Source organism: Sphaerodactylus townsendi, linkage group LG02, assembly GCF_021028975.2.
Source record: "Sphaerodactylus townsendi isolate TG3544 linkage group LG02, MPM_Stown_v2.3, whole genome shotgun sequence".
In the NCBI taxonomy this organism is placed as follows: domain Eukaryota; kingdom Metazoa; phylum Chordata; class Lepidosauria; order Squamata; family Sphaerodactylidae; genus Sphaerodactylus; species Sphaerodactylus townsendi.
In genome coordinates, this window is record NC_059426.1 from 82,826,907 (window position 1) to 82,841,032 (window position 14,126).

Below are 14,126 nucleotides of genomic sequence, written 5' to 3' on the forward strand. Positions count from 1 at the left end.
AGGGGGATGTAGTGCTTGGGAAGCTGAAAGGGAAAATCAAGAGAGTCAAAACTGTCCAGGATGCTTGGAGGTTATTTAAAAACACAGTAATAAAAGCTCAGCTGGAATGTGTTTCACAGGTTAGAAAAGGCAGCACCCAGTCCAAAAGAAAGCCACCATGGTTAACAAAGAGAGAGGTTGAGGAAATTATCAGAAAAAAAAGAAAAATGTCTTTTTTAAGAAAATGGAAGTCCAGTTTGGCTGATGAAGAATACATGAGAGGGAACACAAATGGTGGCAAAGAGAAGCAAGAGTTAGCCAGCTGTAAGGGAGGCAAAAAAAGGATTATGAGGAGCAGCATGGCTCTGAGCAACATCAAGACCAGCAACAAGAGCAGTTCTTCACAGAAGTACATCAAAAAAGCAGGGAAGCCAGCAAGGGAAATGCGTAGGCCCGTTAGATGACAAAGGAACAAAGGGTGTGCTAAAAGATGTGAAGGAGATTGCAGGAGAAGCTGTTGAATGAATTCTCTTTGCATCTGTCTTCACCCAAGAGGAGGGTGAGGAAACATTCCTGCACCTGAACCAAGCTTCTTAGGAGGCGAATCCGAGGAACTAGGCCCGAGGATAGTGGTAGACATAAAGGAAAGAAGTTCTGGCAGCCATTGATAAACTTAATGTTACCAAAATCCCTGGCCCAGAGATTGCATTCTCACCCAAGAGTTCTTAAAAGAGCTCAAGCATGAAATTGCTGATCTTCTCTCACTTTAATATGCAACTTATCCCTGAAATCCAGGCTCCATTCCCTGAAGACTGGAAGATGGCCAATGTCACACCAATCTTGCTTAAAGAAAGGATCTAGGGGGGGACCTGAGGGAAATTACAGGCCAGTCAGTTTGACATCTGTTCCTGAGTAGAATTAGTAGAATCTATCATTAAAGATAAAAATTATAAAACATGTAGAAAAGCAAGACCTGCTGAGAGAAAGAGTCAGCATGAAGCACTTGCAGGGAGACAAAATCCTGTCTTACAAACTTACTAGAGTTCCTTTTGAGGGGTGTAGAAACAGGCATGTGGACAGAGGGTGAACCGGTGGACATTGGTTCTACTTAGATTTCCAAAGGCTTTTTGACAAAAGTTACCAATCTTCTCACCAGAGACTGTTGAGAAAAAACTCAGCAATGAAGGAAGGAGAAGGAATAAGAGGGGAAGTCCTCCTATGGATTAAAAACTGGTTGGAGAAACAGGAAACAAAGAGGTGGAGTGTAAATGGGGAAGTTCTCACAATGGAGATATATGGAGGAAGGGTGTCCCCAGAGGATCCGTTTTGGGACCAGTGCTCTTTAACCTATTCATAAAATGACCTGGAAGTAGGGGTGGGTAGCGTGGTGTAAGATTTGCTGATACCAAATTATGTAGGTGGTGAGAACCACAAGGATTGTGAAGAGCTCCAAAGCGGACCTTGATAAATTAGGTGAGGTGGGCTCAGAAATGGCAAAATGCAGTTCAATGTAGCAAAATGTAAGAGTGATTTTTTATAGGGGCAAAAAATCCAAACTTCACATACTGCCCTTCACAGGGGTCAGTGCTATCAGTCTGAACCAGGAAAGGGATTTAAAGCGTCTTAGTTGATAGTTCCATGGGAATGTCAACTCAATGCATGGCAGCTGTGAAAAGGCAAACTCTATGCTGGGGATCATTAGAAAAGGAATTGATAATAAAACTGCAAGGTATGCGTGCCCTTATATAAAGCAGTGGTGCAACGCGCCCAGGAGTACTGTGTCCAGTTCTAGTGCCGCATCTCAAAAAAAAAAGGATATTGAGGAGATAGAAAAAAGTGCAGAGAAGGGCAACAAGGATGATTGAGGGACTGGAGCACCTTCCTATGAGGAGAGCTGCAGCGTTTGGGACTCTTTAGTTTGGAAGAGGCTGAGGGGATATGATTGAAGTCTACAAAAATTATGCATGGGGTGAAAATGTTGACAAAGAGAATTTTCTCTCTTCTCACAATATTACTAGAACCAGAGGGCATTCATTGAAAATGCTGGGGGGAAAATTAGGACTAATAAAAACACTTCTTCGCATAGCGTGTGATTGGTGTTTGGAATATGCTGCCACAGGAGGTGGTGATGGCCACTAACCTGGATAGCTTTAAAAGGGGCTTGGACAGATTTATGGAGGAGAAGTCGGTTTATGGCTACCAAATCTTGATCCTCTTTGATCTGAGATTGCAAATGCCTTAACAGACAGGTGATGGAGCAAAGCATGAAGGCCATTGCGTTCACATCCTACATGTGAGCTCCCAAAGGCACCTGGTGGGCCACTGCGAGTAGCAGAGAGCTGGACTAGATGGACTTTGGTCTGATCCAGCTGGCTTGTTCTTATGTTCTTAAGCCACTCCTTTTAACCCAAGTCACTCCTTTCCATTCTCCCTCACCCTAAGCCTTATCTTTCAATCCTCCCACACCCCAGTCTTGTCTTCCCACCCTCCCCCACCCTATGCTCTGTCCCTGTGAACCTGGATGTTGTTAGCAGAGGTGGGGGGGGATGGGGCAGCCATCAGTGATGGTGTGATACTACTCGTGGGAAACCCCTAGAAATTCTTTAGGAATCTCTGGAAACTTTTACAGTAAAGCCACAGAGTTTTTGGAGATTCTTATAGAGGTGCAATGTGTTCATTTATTGAAAACATTAACCACCTTCCCATCTTGTTGAACTCAAATGTAATTAAATAATGGCAAGGTTGTGCTAAACAAGTGTCTTCAACTATCTCCAGAAGACTGAAAGTGAGAGAAGCAACAGTTTTGTTGGAGTGTCAGTCCTGTCTAGAACATCATTTTTAAAAACCTTTTTCTCCTGCCATCAGTGGCAGGTGTGGGTGTGGGCATTGGGAGACTGGATAGCCCAAACTGAGTGCCGGAAGTCTTAGGTTTCAGGCTTCCTTTACACTGTTTACACTACCTGGAATAGTTCTGCGGGATAGGATATTTACCCTATTGAACTCTCTTTAAATACTGATGGAGTACACAAAGGTTTCCCCAGAAGGGCAAATAATGTTCCCATATTTTGGATAGGAAAATACCATGCGAGATAGGCAGAAGCTCCTCGGCAATGGTCCCAGTTTGAATCTGTATGTTTGGAAATGGAAGTCTCTGTGGGATCTCACAAGTGCATATGTGGTTGATAGGCCTCGTGATAGACTTGGACCCAGCTCAAGAACTGGGTCTCATGTAATTAGGGTCAGTACTGTCACTCACTCTTTTTGAGAATTCTGCCTTTGTTCTCCTGCACTATTTACAGAGTATCACCGGAATTCCAATGCAAGCTACTATTTTTCTTATTCTGCTTGCAGTAGAGGGCAGGGACAGCATTACTACAGCAAGTCAACATGTAGCTACCAAAGGATGACAAATAGGCAAAAACTCATTCCTTCTCTTAAATCATGGAAATACAGAAATTACCATTGTGAAAATACTAAAGGCAGACAGTGACAACTAGTGGACAAAGCATGTATGAACTGTTATCAGCACTGCCATTTTTCATTTGCATTACCAGATATCTTTGTATTCCGAAATAGACAAGGGAAGAATTGGTGAAACACTCAGGTTTTTGCATCTTCATCCCACAAACTTCAGTACAATTTAAAATCTGTTTTGCAACCATCACCATCTAAACTAGTCTGCAAGACATCCTGGTCTGCAATTTAAGAAAATTACAAATATTGAACTTTCCTATCATGCCCCAAACATTTTTTTCGATCCACCCCTCTTTGGTTAACATTGATCACCTTTGTGAAGATCTCTGGAAAACATGGCTGTTCCTAACAAAAAAAAGCATTACACAACTGCTGGGTTTGTTTATATCAACGAGGTCAGTATTGTCCCTGCTCATCCCCTCACTTTATTTATTCTAAGGGGTTTCTAATACCACAAATTTTTATGTACCCCCTTTTTCAGCTTGATGAAAATTGGCCAGCTAATCAACCACAATAACCTTTCTGTCTTTCTGGTCACAATTCCATCAAATAAAAAGGATATTATCTACTACATTAAATTATGAATAACAAGTGGGAATCTGCACCTTATATCCTCCTTACCCACTATTTCCTCTTTTCTTTTCCTGAAAGCCCCATAGCCCCCCTCCCTGCCTTCTTGTTTTCTTTTTAGCTTTGTCAGATCCAAGTAGACTCTGGATATCTCCTGGGATCACACACAACAGGTCTCCCAGCTCTGCTCCAAAGCAGAGGAACTAATCTCTGCCATCTGGACAGCAGCCGTAGTTCCAGGTGGTCAACAGCCCTCACCTGGAGGTTGACAACCCTAGTTCACCGGGAGGACATGGCTAATCGGGAGAAAGGATTCTATGGCATTATAACCGCTCTAAGGTCCCTCCCCTCCTCAAACCTCACTCTTCCCAGGCTCCATCACCCAAATCTCTAGGACTTTCCTGGAGTTGGCAACACTACCTCCTTCCCACCCAACAGACAACCTGCCCTCATCTACTCTTGTTTTAAGTTTTCCATCTTCAACCCCTCCCCCCTCCCATAGTTGCTACCTAAGAAAACTGGTCTTTCTCCATAGTGGACACCAAAGCACTTTAGTCTCCTCTCCATTTTATCCATACAACAACGCTGTAAGGTAAGTTAGGCTGAAAGTATGTGATTGGTCCAAAATTACCCAGTGAGCTCCCACAGCAAGACGGAGATTCAAAGCAAGGTTCCCCAAACATTATTCGGAGGTTCTTACTGCTACAACACACTGGCTTTTTGTAGGGTGCATTCTGTTGAACAGAAGCAAGCAGCCAGGCCTAACTAGATCATGCAACTTGGGTGGTATCAAGTCACCCAGAGATTGTTGCCAGGTCTAGATTTGCCAACCTCCAGGTGGAACCTGGATATCCACTGCAATTACAACTAAACTCCAAATGACAACAGATCTGTGCCTCTAGAGAAAAAGGCTGATTTGGAGAGTGGACAGCATAGCATTACGCCTTGCTGATGCCTCTTCCCTTCTCAAACCGTTCCCTCTACTTTGCTACGAAATTTCCAGAAATGCCTCAACCTGCAGCAGGCAATCCTAGCCAGGCCTGGTCCTAATGAGTCCTCTCTCAAAAACCAAAATAGGCCTCATAAGGGCCTTGCCCCCTACCTTGCCTTTTACTTACAGAAACCAAAGCCTGGAATGCTGTGGTTGTCTAGCAAAAACCACTGAGGGAATCCATTGTTTAAAGCTACAGATGCTCCTTTTATCATTTTTGTTTTTCAACACCTCTCTCCCCCCCCCATGTATTTGTTTTAGTTTTTTTTTCTGCAAGCCTGGGTTCTTTTTCAGGTTTAAATCCAGTCACTGGATTTAAGTATCCAAAAGTTTGGCTGACTGCACGATTAGAACACAAGATGATGTTGATTTATGGAACTGTAGTTATAGGTCCTTGCTTGTCAATGTATCTAAACACGGTCCCATCTGTGGATGCTTAGATCTGAGGACTGGAATTGGGAACAGACAAGACCGAGCTTTCTACAAATCTTAGAACAGGTTTGAAGAAAAATCTGAAATTTGGAAGAAAAAAACCAGAATTCACTGGGGGCGCTAAAACATTGCAAAATAATAGAAACAGCACATTTACCTTTACAAACAAATGCTGTCCGTGGCCATCTTACGGGCTGCTGGCTATCATAATACTGCCAGCTTTCAACCCTTGGTCTCTGTCTGTATAAGGCAGGGGGAGGGGCAGGAGCTTATCCTGGGTTGTTTTGGTCTTGCAGGCCACCCCTGCTCCTTTCCCTCTTGTCCTGGAGGAAGGACCTACTGGGACCAAGCCTGGCAGCTACCAACACGTGACTCACAACACAACCTGGATGACACACCCAGGCCAATGGTAACCCCCTGGTGACTTACTGCTATTTAACAGTAGACATCACACAAAAGCCAGTGTGGTGTAGTGATAAGTACACCAGACTAGGATCTGGAAGATCAAGGTTTGAATCCCATTCTGCCATGCATGGGTGACTTTGAAAGGTTCCGTGCCACCATCTAGCCACATATCGGGGGCCCCAAAGTATGAACAGAACAGCTGCTGAAAGTGCTGCAATGACAGAGAAACGGACACAGCATTTCATGTTTCACAACTTTAATAGAATATTCTAACTATTCTGTACAAATTGAAAACACTGTATTAAGTTACAAATGTATAAGGTAAGGCTAGAGCACTCTCTACATGCCTGGTAACAGCATTCACACAGTCGCTAGTACTGAACTTTTGCCAGAAGCTGGCACTGTATGCTTAAAGAAATGTGAACCTGAAGTTTTGAACAGACGTTTGAAGGATTTCTGAGCTGTAGAAACCATGGAAGTGTGCAACAGAGCAAATTGATTATTGCAAATAATATGACGATAAACTCACCAAGATTTGAATTTATATTTTTCCAATTCAATGACTTCCTCATCACATGGGTTAGACTAGACTAGTTGAGCTACAAGGTCTGTCCTAGGACCACTCCTTTCGCATTCTGATATTCTGAAATATTGAAATAAAGCAACCCTTCTCTGAGCAGATTCTGAGTTTTCCTTGTACTATTCCCCATATTTTATAAACAGGAACAAATATTTTTCAAGTATATTTAAAACTATTAAAAGCCTACTTCAAGGTACTTACAAAAATGAATAAATAAAGTGAACAATAAAGCATCTCAAATACCATCACCTCCTTTGAAGAAGATAAAGAAAACATTACTTCAGATTTAATTGCCTGGAGATGGCAATAATTTTAAGCTGCTTGCAAGCACTTGTCCGATTGATAGGTTGCAGAAAGTGTTATTTTTAAAGGGATTTAGGGCTAGCAGAAATCATATTGCCTTATTTCAGTGACAGTATTTCATTCATTTAGTATATTCTCATGTGCACCATTCCACAACATTGAGAAAAAACGTACTTTGAAGAAAGGGAAAGTTTTCTGAATGGTAAAGTAGCATGTGGGTTTTTTTAAATTTTGGAAAGCCTATTGAGACAATTAAGCTACAGTGTACCAAAGGCTGTAGAGTGCGCTTAATTAAACCTCATATTTCTCAAATGCATTAAGTTGCCACTGTACAAGTTAAGCAAAAATAAGAAAAAAAGTTAGTGAAAATCATGCATTTGAAAACAATTTAATTTTAAGCATCGTTAATAAGATTGTGCTGCAGCAATGGTATATCCTGAACTGCAGGCCAGGTATCCAAATATTTGTTACAGGTTGTTCAAAATATCACTCTGGAGTGGTATTTCCTTATTGTTGTTTGCACTCAGCAGGCTGACTGGCATCTTTCTGTTGGAAAAGAAAAGAAAAAGAGGAAGTTTACATAGCAGGTACCCCAGACTTATTTCCATATTCTCAAGGCGCAGCAAGACTACATGGAGGTGTAAAGTAGCACTACTACAAAAGCGAATACCCCCAATTAGGTTAAGAAACGCACACTGATTTAGCATGGATAAACACTGTATTAACAATCAGACATGTTTCCACACTTGAATGATGAGTAAAAGCGCCACAGCTCAGTCAAAAAAATGAGATAAAACCAGCTCACACACAAAACAGAACATTGAATGCTACTCAAAACAGACAAGCTTTCAACTGTTACATTATTCTTTTCTTTCCGAACATTTATATTCCACTTTTGTTTTAAAAAGCTCAACATATATGAACCTGCTGACATTCTATTCAACTCTGTGCAGCCCAAGATCTGTTTAACTGCAGAAACAAAAAGACAGAGGCATGAGAACCGGAAAAAGGTTGCACGACTGGCTCCTGGTTTTTATTCTTGAAGTAAAGACTGAGATTTCTCAACCTTAGGATTCTCACAGTGTATGTGTGATCTCCTCCCCAAGTGACAAATCACTAGCCAGTTTTCCCTGGGGATTTGAACCTGGGCCTCCCACATTCTAGTATGCAACTCTAACCACTGGACTAATTTTAATGATGTGGCTAATGTCACAGTAGCAGGTAGCCAGGACTGGGTGAGTCATACAAGTTGTGAGGCAACAAGACACCCAAAGACTGCTATCAGGCCTGGACCCCAATGAGTCTTCCTTCGAAGGCCAAAACAGCCCTGGAAAAGGCCCTTCCCCATCTCCCTGCATTTTCCTTACAAAAACCAAGGCTTCAATATTGTTGTGGTGACCTAGCAATGGGCATCAAAGGCATCTGTTTCTTAAATAAATACATCTACAGTTGCTTATTTTACCATTTTATGGGGTTTCAGCTCCCCTACATATTTTTTTTAAGATTTCAGATTTCTTTGAAAACCTGGAGCTATTGCCAAGTTTGAAGAAAAATTTGCTGTATCTATCCATGGTCTCAATCTCCAAACACCGAGCAGGATTATAAAGATGCGAAGGCAGGTATACTTCTGATATGATTTTAGGCATTTCTCTAAAGAACATTAAGGGTACATATAGTTCAATTCCAATACATTAAATAAAAAACAACCACTGGAAATTAAATAATTCCCAATCCAAAACACCAGTGTATCTTGGGATGATGCCTCGCATTACAGAACTTCCTTTAACCCATTTTTCTTGTTTCCCCTTGAGAAGGCAGAGGTTTAGAATGCTATTTAAACTGAGGTAGTGCTGTGTAGTTCAACTAGACTTGTCTCTCTTTCAACTTTCTACTGACAGATGGCCTTCTAAATGCAGATAAGACTACAGGAAAACTGGATGAAAATAATCAATAACAGTACCAGAGATAACTGAAAGAAAGAAGTTCAGGAAAGAAACTTAAAAGTCCTTTACAACTAACAGGGTGTTGTGTGGTTTCCGGGCTGTGTGGCCATGTTCTAGTAGCATTTTCTCCTGTCGTTTTGCCTGCATCTGTGGCTGGCATCTTCAGAGGATCCTCCTCTGAAGATGCCAGCCACAGATGCAGGCAAAACATCAGGAGAAAATGCTACTAGAACATGGCCACACAGCCTGGAAACCACACAACATCCCAGTGATTCCAGCCGTGAAAGCCTTCGACAATACAACTAACATAGTTTTTAATTTATTAATCAATTTACTTCATGTATACCCCGCCTTTCTCCCAGGTGGGGACCTAAAGCAGCTACCATCATTCTCTTCTCTTCCCTTTTATCCTCACAACAACCCTGTAAGGCAGGTTAGGCTGACAATGTCTCCAGCCGACGGTCACCCAGCAAACTTCCATAGCCAAGTGAGGATTATTACTTAGGGCTCCCAGATCCTAGTCCAGGGGTAGGGAACCTGCGGCTCTCCAGATGTTCAGGAACTACAATTCCCATCAGCCTTTGTCAGCATGGCCAATTGGCCATGCTGGTGGGGGCTGATGGGAATTGTAGTTCCTGAACATCTGGAGAGCCGCAGGTTCCCTACCCCTGTCCTAGTCAGACACTAACTACTACACCAAACTGGCTGAGTAAAACAGGATTTTTAAAAGCATTAAGAAAGGTAAAGGTGCAAGCACCAGGTTAAAAAAAAAGTTTAAATGCAACAAATATTGGGACAATCTTTTTTCTATCAAGCAAAATTATATTCTCATTACAACAAATAAAGTGCCTAAAACTGCTGTGTCATCCAACTCCTTAACTGTACAGCCAAACCAGAAAACCATCTCCATGTTCATCTTATGAAATATACCTCTGTTTTGTAGCACTGGGGAAAGCTGTTTAACAGTGCTGTGAGAGTCCAATTCTGGTTAGGATATCTGAAGTTTCAGCACAGAGTGTCCTTGTGTGTCCCCCCCCCCCCTTTATTTGACCTGAAACGGTACAGAGGGCACATGTTTTCCAACACCCATCTCTGATACTTGTTCAGGTTGGAAACATGACATGGGTAAACCAGGAGCCCCTCCTCTCCTGGCACCGCAGTGGTCCTGACCAGAATCAGGGCCTGCAGCACTCTTAAACAGCTTTTCTTGGTGCTACAAAATGGAGGCATGTCTCCAGGGTGAATCTGTGTTCTGCCTACTTTAATCCTGAGATACTACTATACAAATTTCTCTTCTGTGTAAAGGAGATGATTGTTGGAATTAACAGAAGGGCACTATTTTTTCAAGGCTAGAAACAGTGAAATAACTTTTTGGTTCCCAGAAGGTTTCCTGATAGAAAATAACGATGTTATCTCCAGTTGCCAGCATCCCACCAATACACTGTGCAACAACTTTTCACTGTGCCACATCTAATTGTCCAATACTACCACCAGTACAGAATCAAAAGGTTGTATCTTGCACAAGGATCACACATCTTTGTAGCATTCCTCTCCTTCCAACAGCCTTTTCTGACTTCAGAAAAGTTTATTCTTACGGATAGAAAGGACTGCTGGGGAAAGAGAGAGCTGATAAAATCCCCAACCAATAGCACCTTTTATTGACACATTGCTAGATCCAGACAACTGATTATTAAGCTGTTCCCAAATTCACAGTATGGACAGACACTAGATTTAGTGTCCCACTCTGCAATACCTGTGCAATTTCCAAAATTCATATTTGATATATTTATACCTATACATCAGCTTACAGGCCATAGATCTTCAATGTAAGCAGAAAACAAGCAGCTGGTGTAACTCCACTAGCACAGGTGCAAGGAGTGGGTGGAATAGGATTTAATCTGTATCCTAACTGCGGTCAGCTCACGGTCTTATGCCAGATATAATATCTTCACCATCTCTCTATAAACTTTAAATACTTCCACTGAAGTTAATGGAGACCCCCAAATAACTGCCACTACCCTCTACTCTGTCACCCTAACACAGAAAAGGATTCTGAACACCTTTAGTGACAATCACAACAAACCTACAGCAGTACATAAACCCCAATCAGGACAATTCAGCTAGGGGCTAATATTACTCTCATCTCATGTTATGAAATGCAGGCTGTGATTATGAAAAGTCTGGAGAAAAGGATATTTCTCCCAGGACTGATAGTACATTTATGAAGAGTGTATTATTAACATTTTCTTAGAGCCCTTAAAGTTACTCCATCTCGGTACACAAATATCCAACAGAACCTCTGCTCCAATCTGCAATGCAAACACACATGAACACCTGGAGCTGCTTTACATTGAGTGAGACTACCAGTCTAAGATCAGTATTTTCTACTTAGGTCTGCAGTGACTCCTCAAGGTCTAAGACAGAAAGGTCTTTCATATCAACTAATGCCTGGTCCTTTTAACAGGATATGCCAAAGACTGAACCTGGGACCTTCCTTCTGCACATAAACCAGAGGCCCTTCTGCTGAGTTACCGTCCCTTCTGTAACATACAGTGTGCAAGGTGTTAGCAGAGGTCCCTTTGGTACCGACCACTGTGGCCCGCAGCCTGGGGGTCCATCTGGATTGATCTCTGTCTATGGAGAACCAGGTGGCCCATGTTGCCCGAGTTGCTTTTTTCCATTTTCGTCAGGCCCGGCAGTTGGCTCCCTACCTCTCCCAGGCTGACTTGGCCAGTGATCCATGCCACGGTCACCTCCAGGTTAGACTACTGTTACTCGCTCTACGCGGGCCTTCCCTTGCAGCTGACCCAGAAACTGAAGCTGGTCCAGCATGCAGCATCTCGTCTTCTCACGGGTGGTTCAACTGGAGACCACATCTCTCCTGTACTGCGCCGCCTGCACTGGCTCTCAGTGGAATTTCGGATCATCTTCAAGGTCCTGGTGTTGACCTTTAAGGCCCTTCACGGCCTGGGGCCCTCATACCTTCAGAACCGTCTGACCCCATATGTCCCAAATAGGCCTCTGCATTCTGCAGAGGCGAATCTACTGGTAGTTCCTAGCCCCTCAATGAGGCAGCTAGCCTCTACCCGGGTCAGGGCTTTTACGGCCCTGGCCCCTGCCTGGTGAAACACTCTTCCTCCAACTATTAGGGCTCTGCGGGACCTTGAAGAGTTCTGCAGGGCCTGTAAAACTGAGTTGTTCCACCGGGCCTTTGGAGAGGTTGGCCATGGATCTTGCCGCCCCCATGACGTTCCCCCGATTTAATCAGTACCATCTTTGGCCTTCTGCCAGGTCCCCTCCCGAATGTGAGGCCGGGTGCCGCAAACTAATTCTGTGTTTTGCTGCTACTGTATTTTAACGTTTATATTTTATTATTGTATATTGTATGATGCCTTTTTGGCCTATTGTTCATTGCTCAGAGCCATTCGATGGTTGGGCAGTACAGGAAAATTAATTAATTAATAAGGAGGAGGAGGATGGTTCCATGCTTCAAAGCTGGATTGGTAAATATTTATTTTACTTAAACCCCCACAATATATGGTTGCTGTGCATTGGCTTAACAACACTTTCTCCCGCAAAAGTGGCTATTGGTGTCTTCTCCATAACTGGCATAAACAAAATACAGAGTTTACATTTACAAGAAAGTGAAGTGATAAAAGTCTAAGATGATAAAATAGACTGCTAGATCTCTGGTTACAGGTGGAGGATCAAATTTTAGAATGTTCTCCTATGTTAATTTATTGCAAACATAAAACTAATTAGGGTGTAGAAGCTTTTCCTCCACTGTGATGATTTTCTAATTGTTGGGATTTTTTAAAATGATTTTTGGTGTGAACAATTAACACAATGATGTGTTCCAGTAGCACAACTGATTGGCACGAAGGCCAGCATTGGAAAACACATGTTCTGCAGGCACAGATTACTCTTCTAGGAGATTTTTATGCAGCCTCTCCAGAGTTCTATTTAGCACCATCATTGACTGCACAGGTAATCTTTCGCCAGTTTTTCAAGCCTTGGAAAACATTACATGTTTTCAACAATATATGAATAGTAACTGTCTAAATATTTAATGTTATACATCTATACATCGTTACGCTGAATCTTGGATTTCTTGTGCCCTAAACCTGTACTATTCTACAGAGCAATAAACTTCATCCACATGATCAGAACAATTCTGGGATACATTCCACATCATAATCAATTCCTTGTGACACCACTGTACTGACCATTACCTAAAAGTTCTTTGTTCAGCCCCTTAAAGGTATATTTTCTCTAGATTTGTTCCATGGTGGGACAACTGAATGCTCATACAGTGAGGAGATTTCAGTGTAATATCTTGTGTAATGTGCAACAATACAAAAAAGTATTGCACAATATATTACAGTCTAAAATACTGAAGATAAGGGAAAACATCTACTGTCTCCAATGTTAAGTATAATATGAGTAAATGGCAATCTGTAATTATGCACTACAATAAAAAATCAATTTATGCAAATTTTACCACATTGTTTTTAAGTCGCACTATCATTAAAAAGCATATCCAATATAAAGTTGAAAGACTTTCCACCATATGTCGTCAGACAGCATAAATCAGGTCTGTCTGGCCTATCATTTTCTTGTTTAATAACTCCTCAAAGAGAGATGCTCAGACATTCAGAAATTATGCACCAAATACACCAAATGTCTCTAAACAAGCAGAAACTAATATCAAAGCCAGCACTTCTGCATTCACAGATTATTCTGTAGCGCTCTACATTAACAGATGCCTTGTAACAGACAAAAGACAGATGAGTAAAGGAGAGTTCAACCTTACTGGAACAGCAATTTAAATAGATGCAAGTCTAAGCATAACAAATTTCAAATGTCTTTCCATCCTCTCCCACCACTGCTGTCTCACTTCTCATGTCAGATACAAGAGATGTATTCTAACAGCGACACATTTTTTTCTGAGCAAGGTGTCCTTCCCAATGGATCATCATGTCCAATAATCACCACAAGCTATGAGAAATACCTATACTAAGTTAAAAAAATTCCCATAGAGACTTCTGGATTTAATTTTATATATTTCAAGGACTCAAGAGTATTATAATGAAGAGCCTCTCAAGTCGGTCAGATGTCCTTTTACAGGAAGAAAGCCCTGTCTTCAACTAAATGGATCACAAGATCCAACATGTATCTATGTGAAGGACTTCAACTGCTCCAATACCACTGCTCTACAGCACAGGTGTCAAACTCACGGCCCTCCAGATATTATGGACTACAGTTCCCATAATGATGGGAACTGTAGTTCATAACATCTGGAGGGCCGCGAGTTTGACACCTATGCACAGGTACTACAGTCTACACTAGGCTTGGCCGCCATCTAGCACTCAACCACAGCTCCTCTTACTCCACCTTCCACTTTATTTAGCATTCAAAATGGCTAATAATATAAAACAAAATCGAAAGC

General features: G+C 42.0%; 1 protein-coding gene across 2 annotated transcripts in view; it reads right to left on the reverse strand.

Moving 5' to 3' along the window:
• Window positions 1-6,090: 6,090 nt before the first annotated feature.
• The window catches only part of NAP1L4 (nucleosome assembly protein 1 like 4), a 53,759-nt gene continuing 45,723 nt past the window's right edge, over window positions 6,091-14,126 (reverse strand). For both annotated transcript variants that reach the window (XM_048484171.1, XM_048484172.1), the window contains one exon: window positions 6,091-7,280. In XM_048484171.1, the coding sequence (XP_048340128.1) occupies window positions 7,242-7,280 (39 nt within the window). In that variant the 3' untranslated portion in view covers window positions 6,091-7,241. The remainder of the gene's footprint in view (window positions 7,281-14,126) is intronic.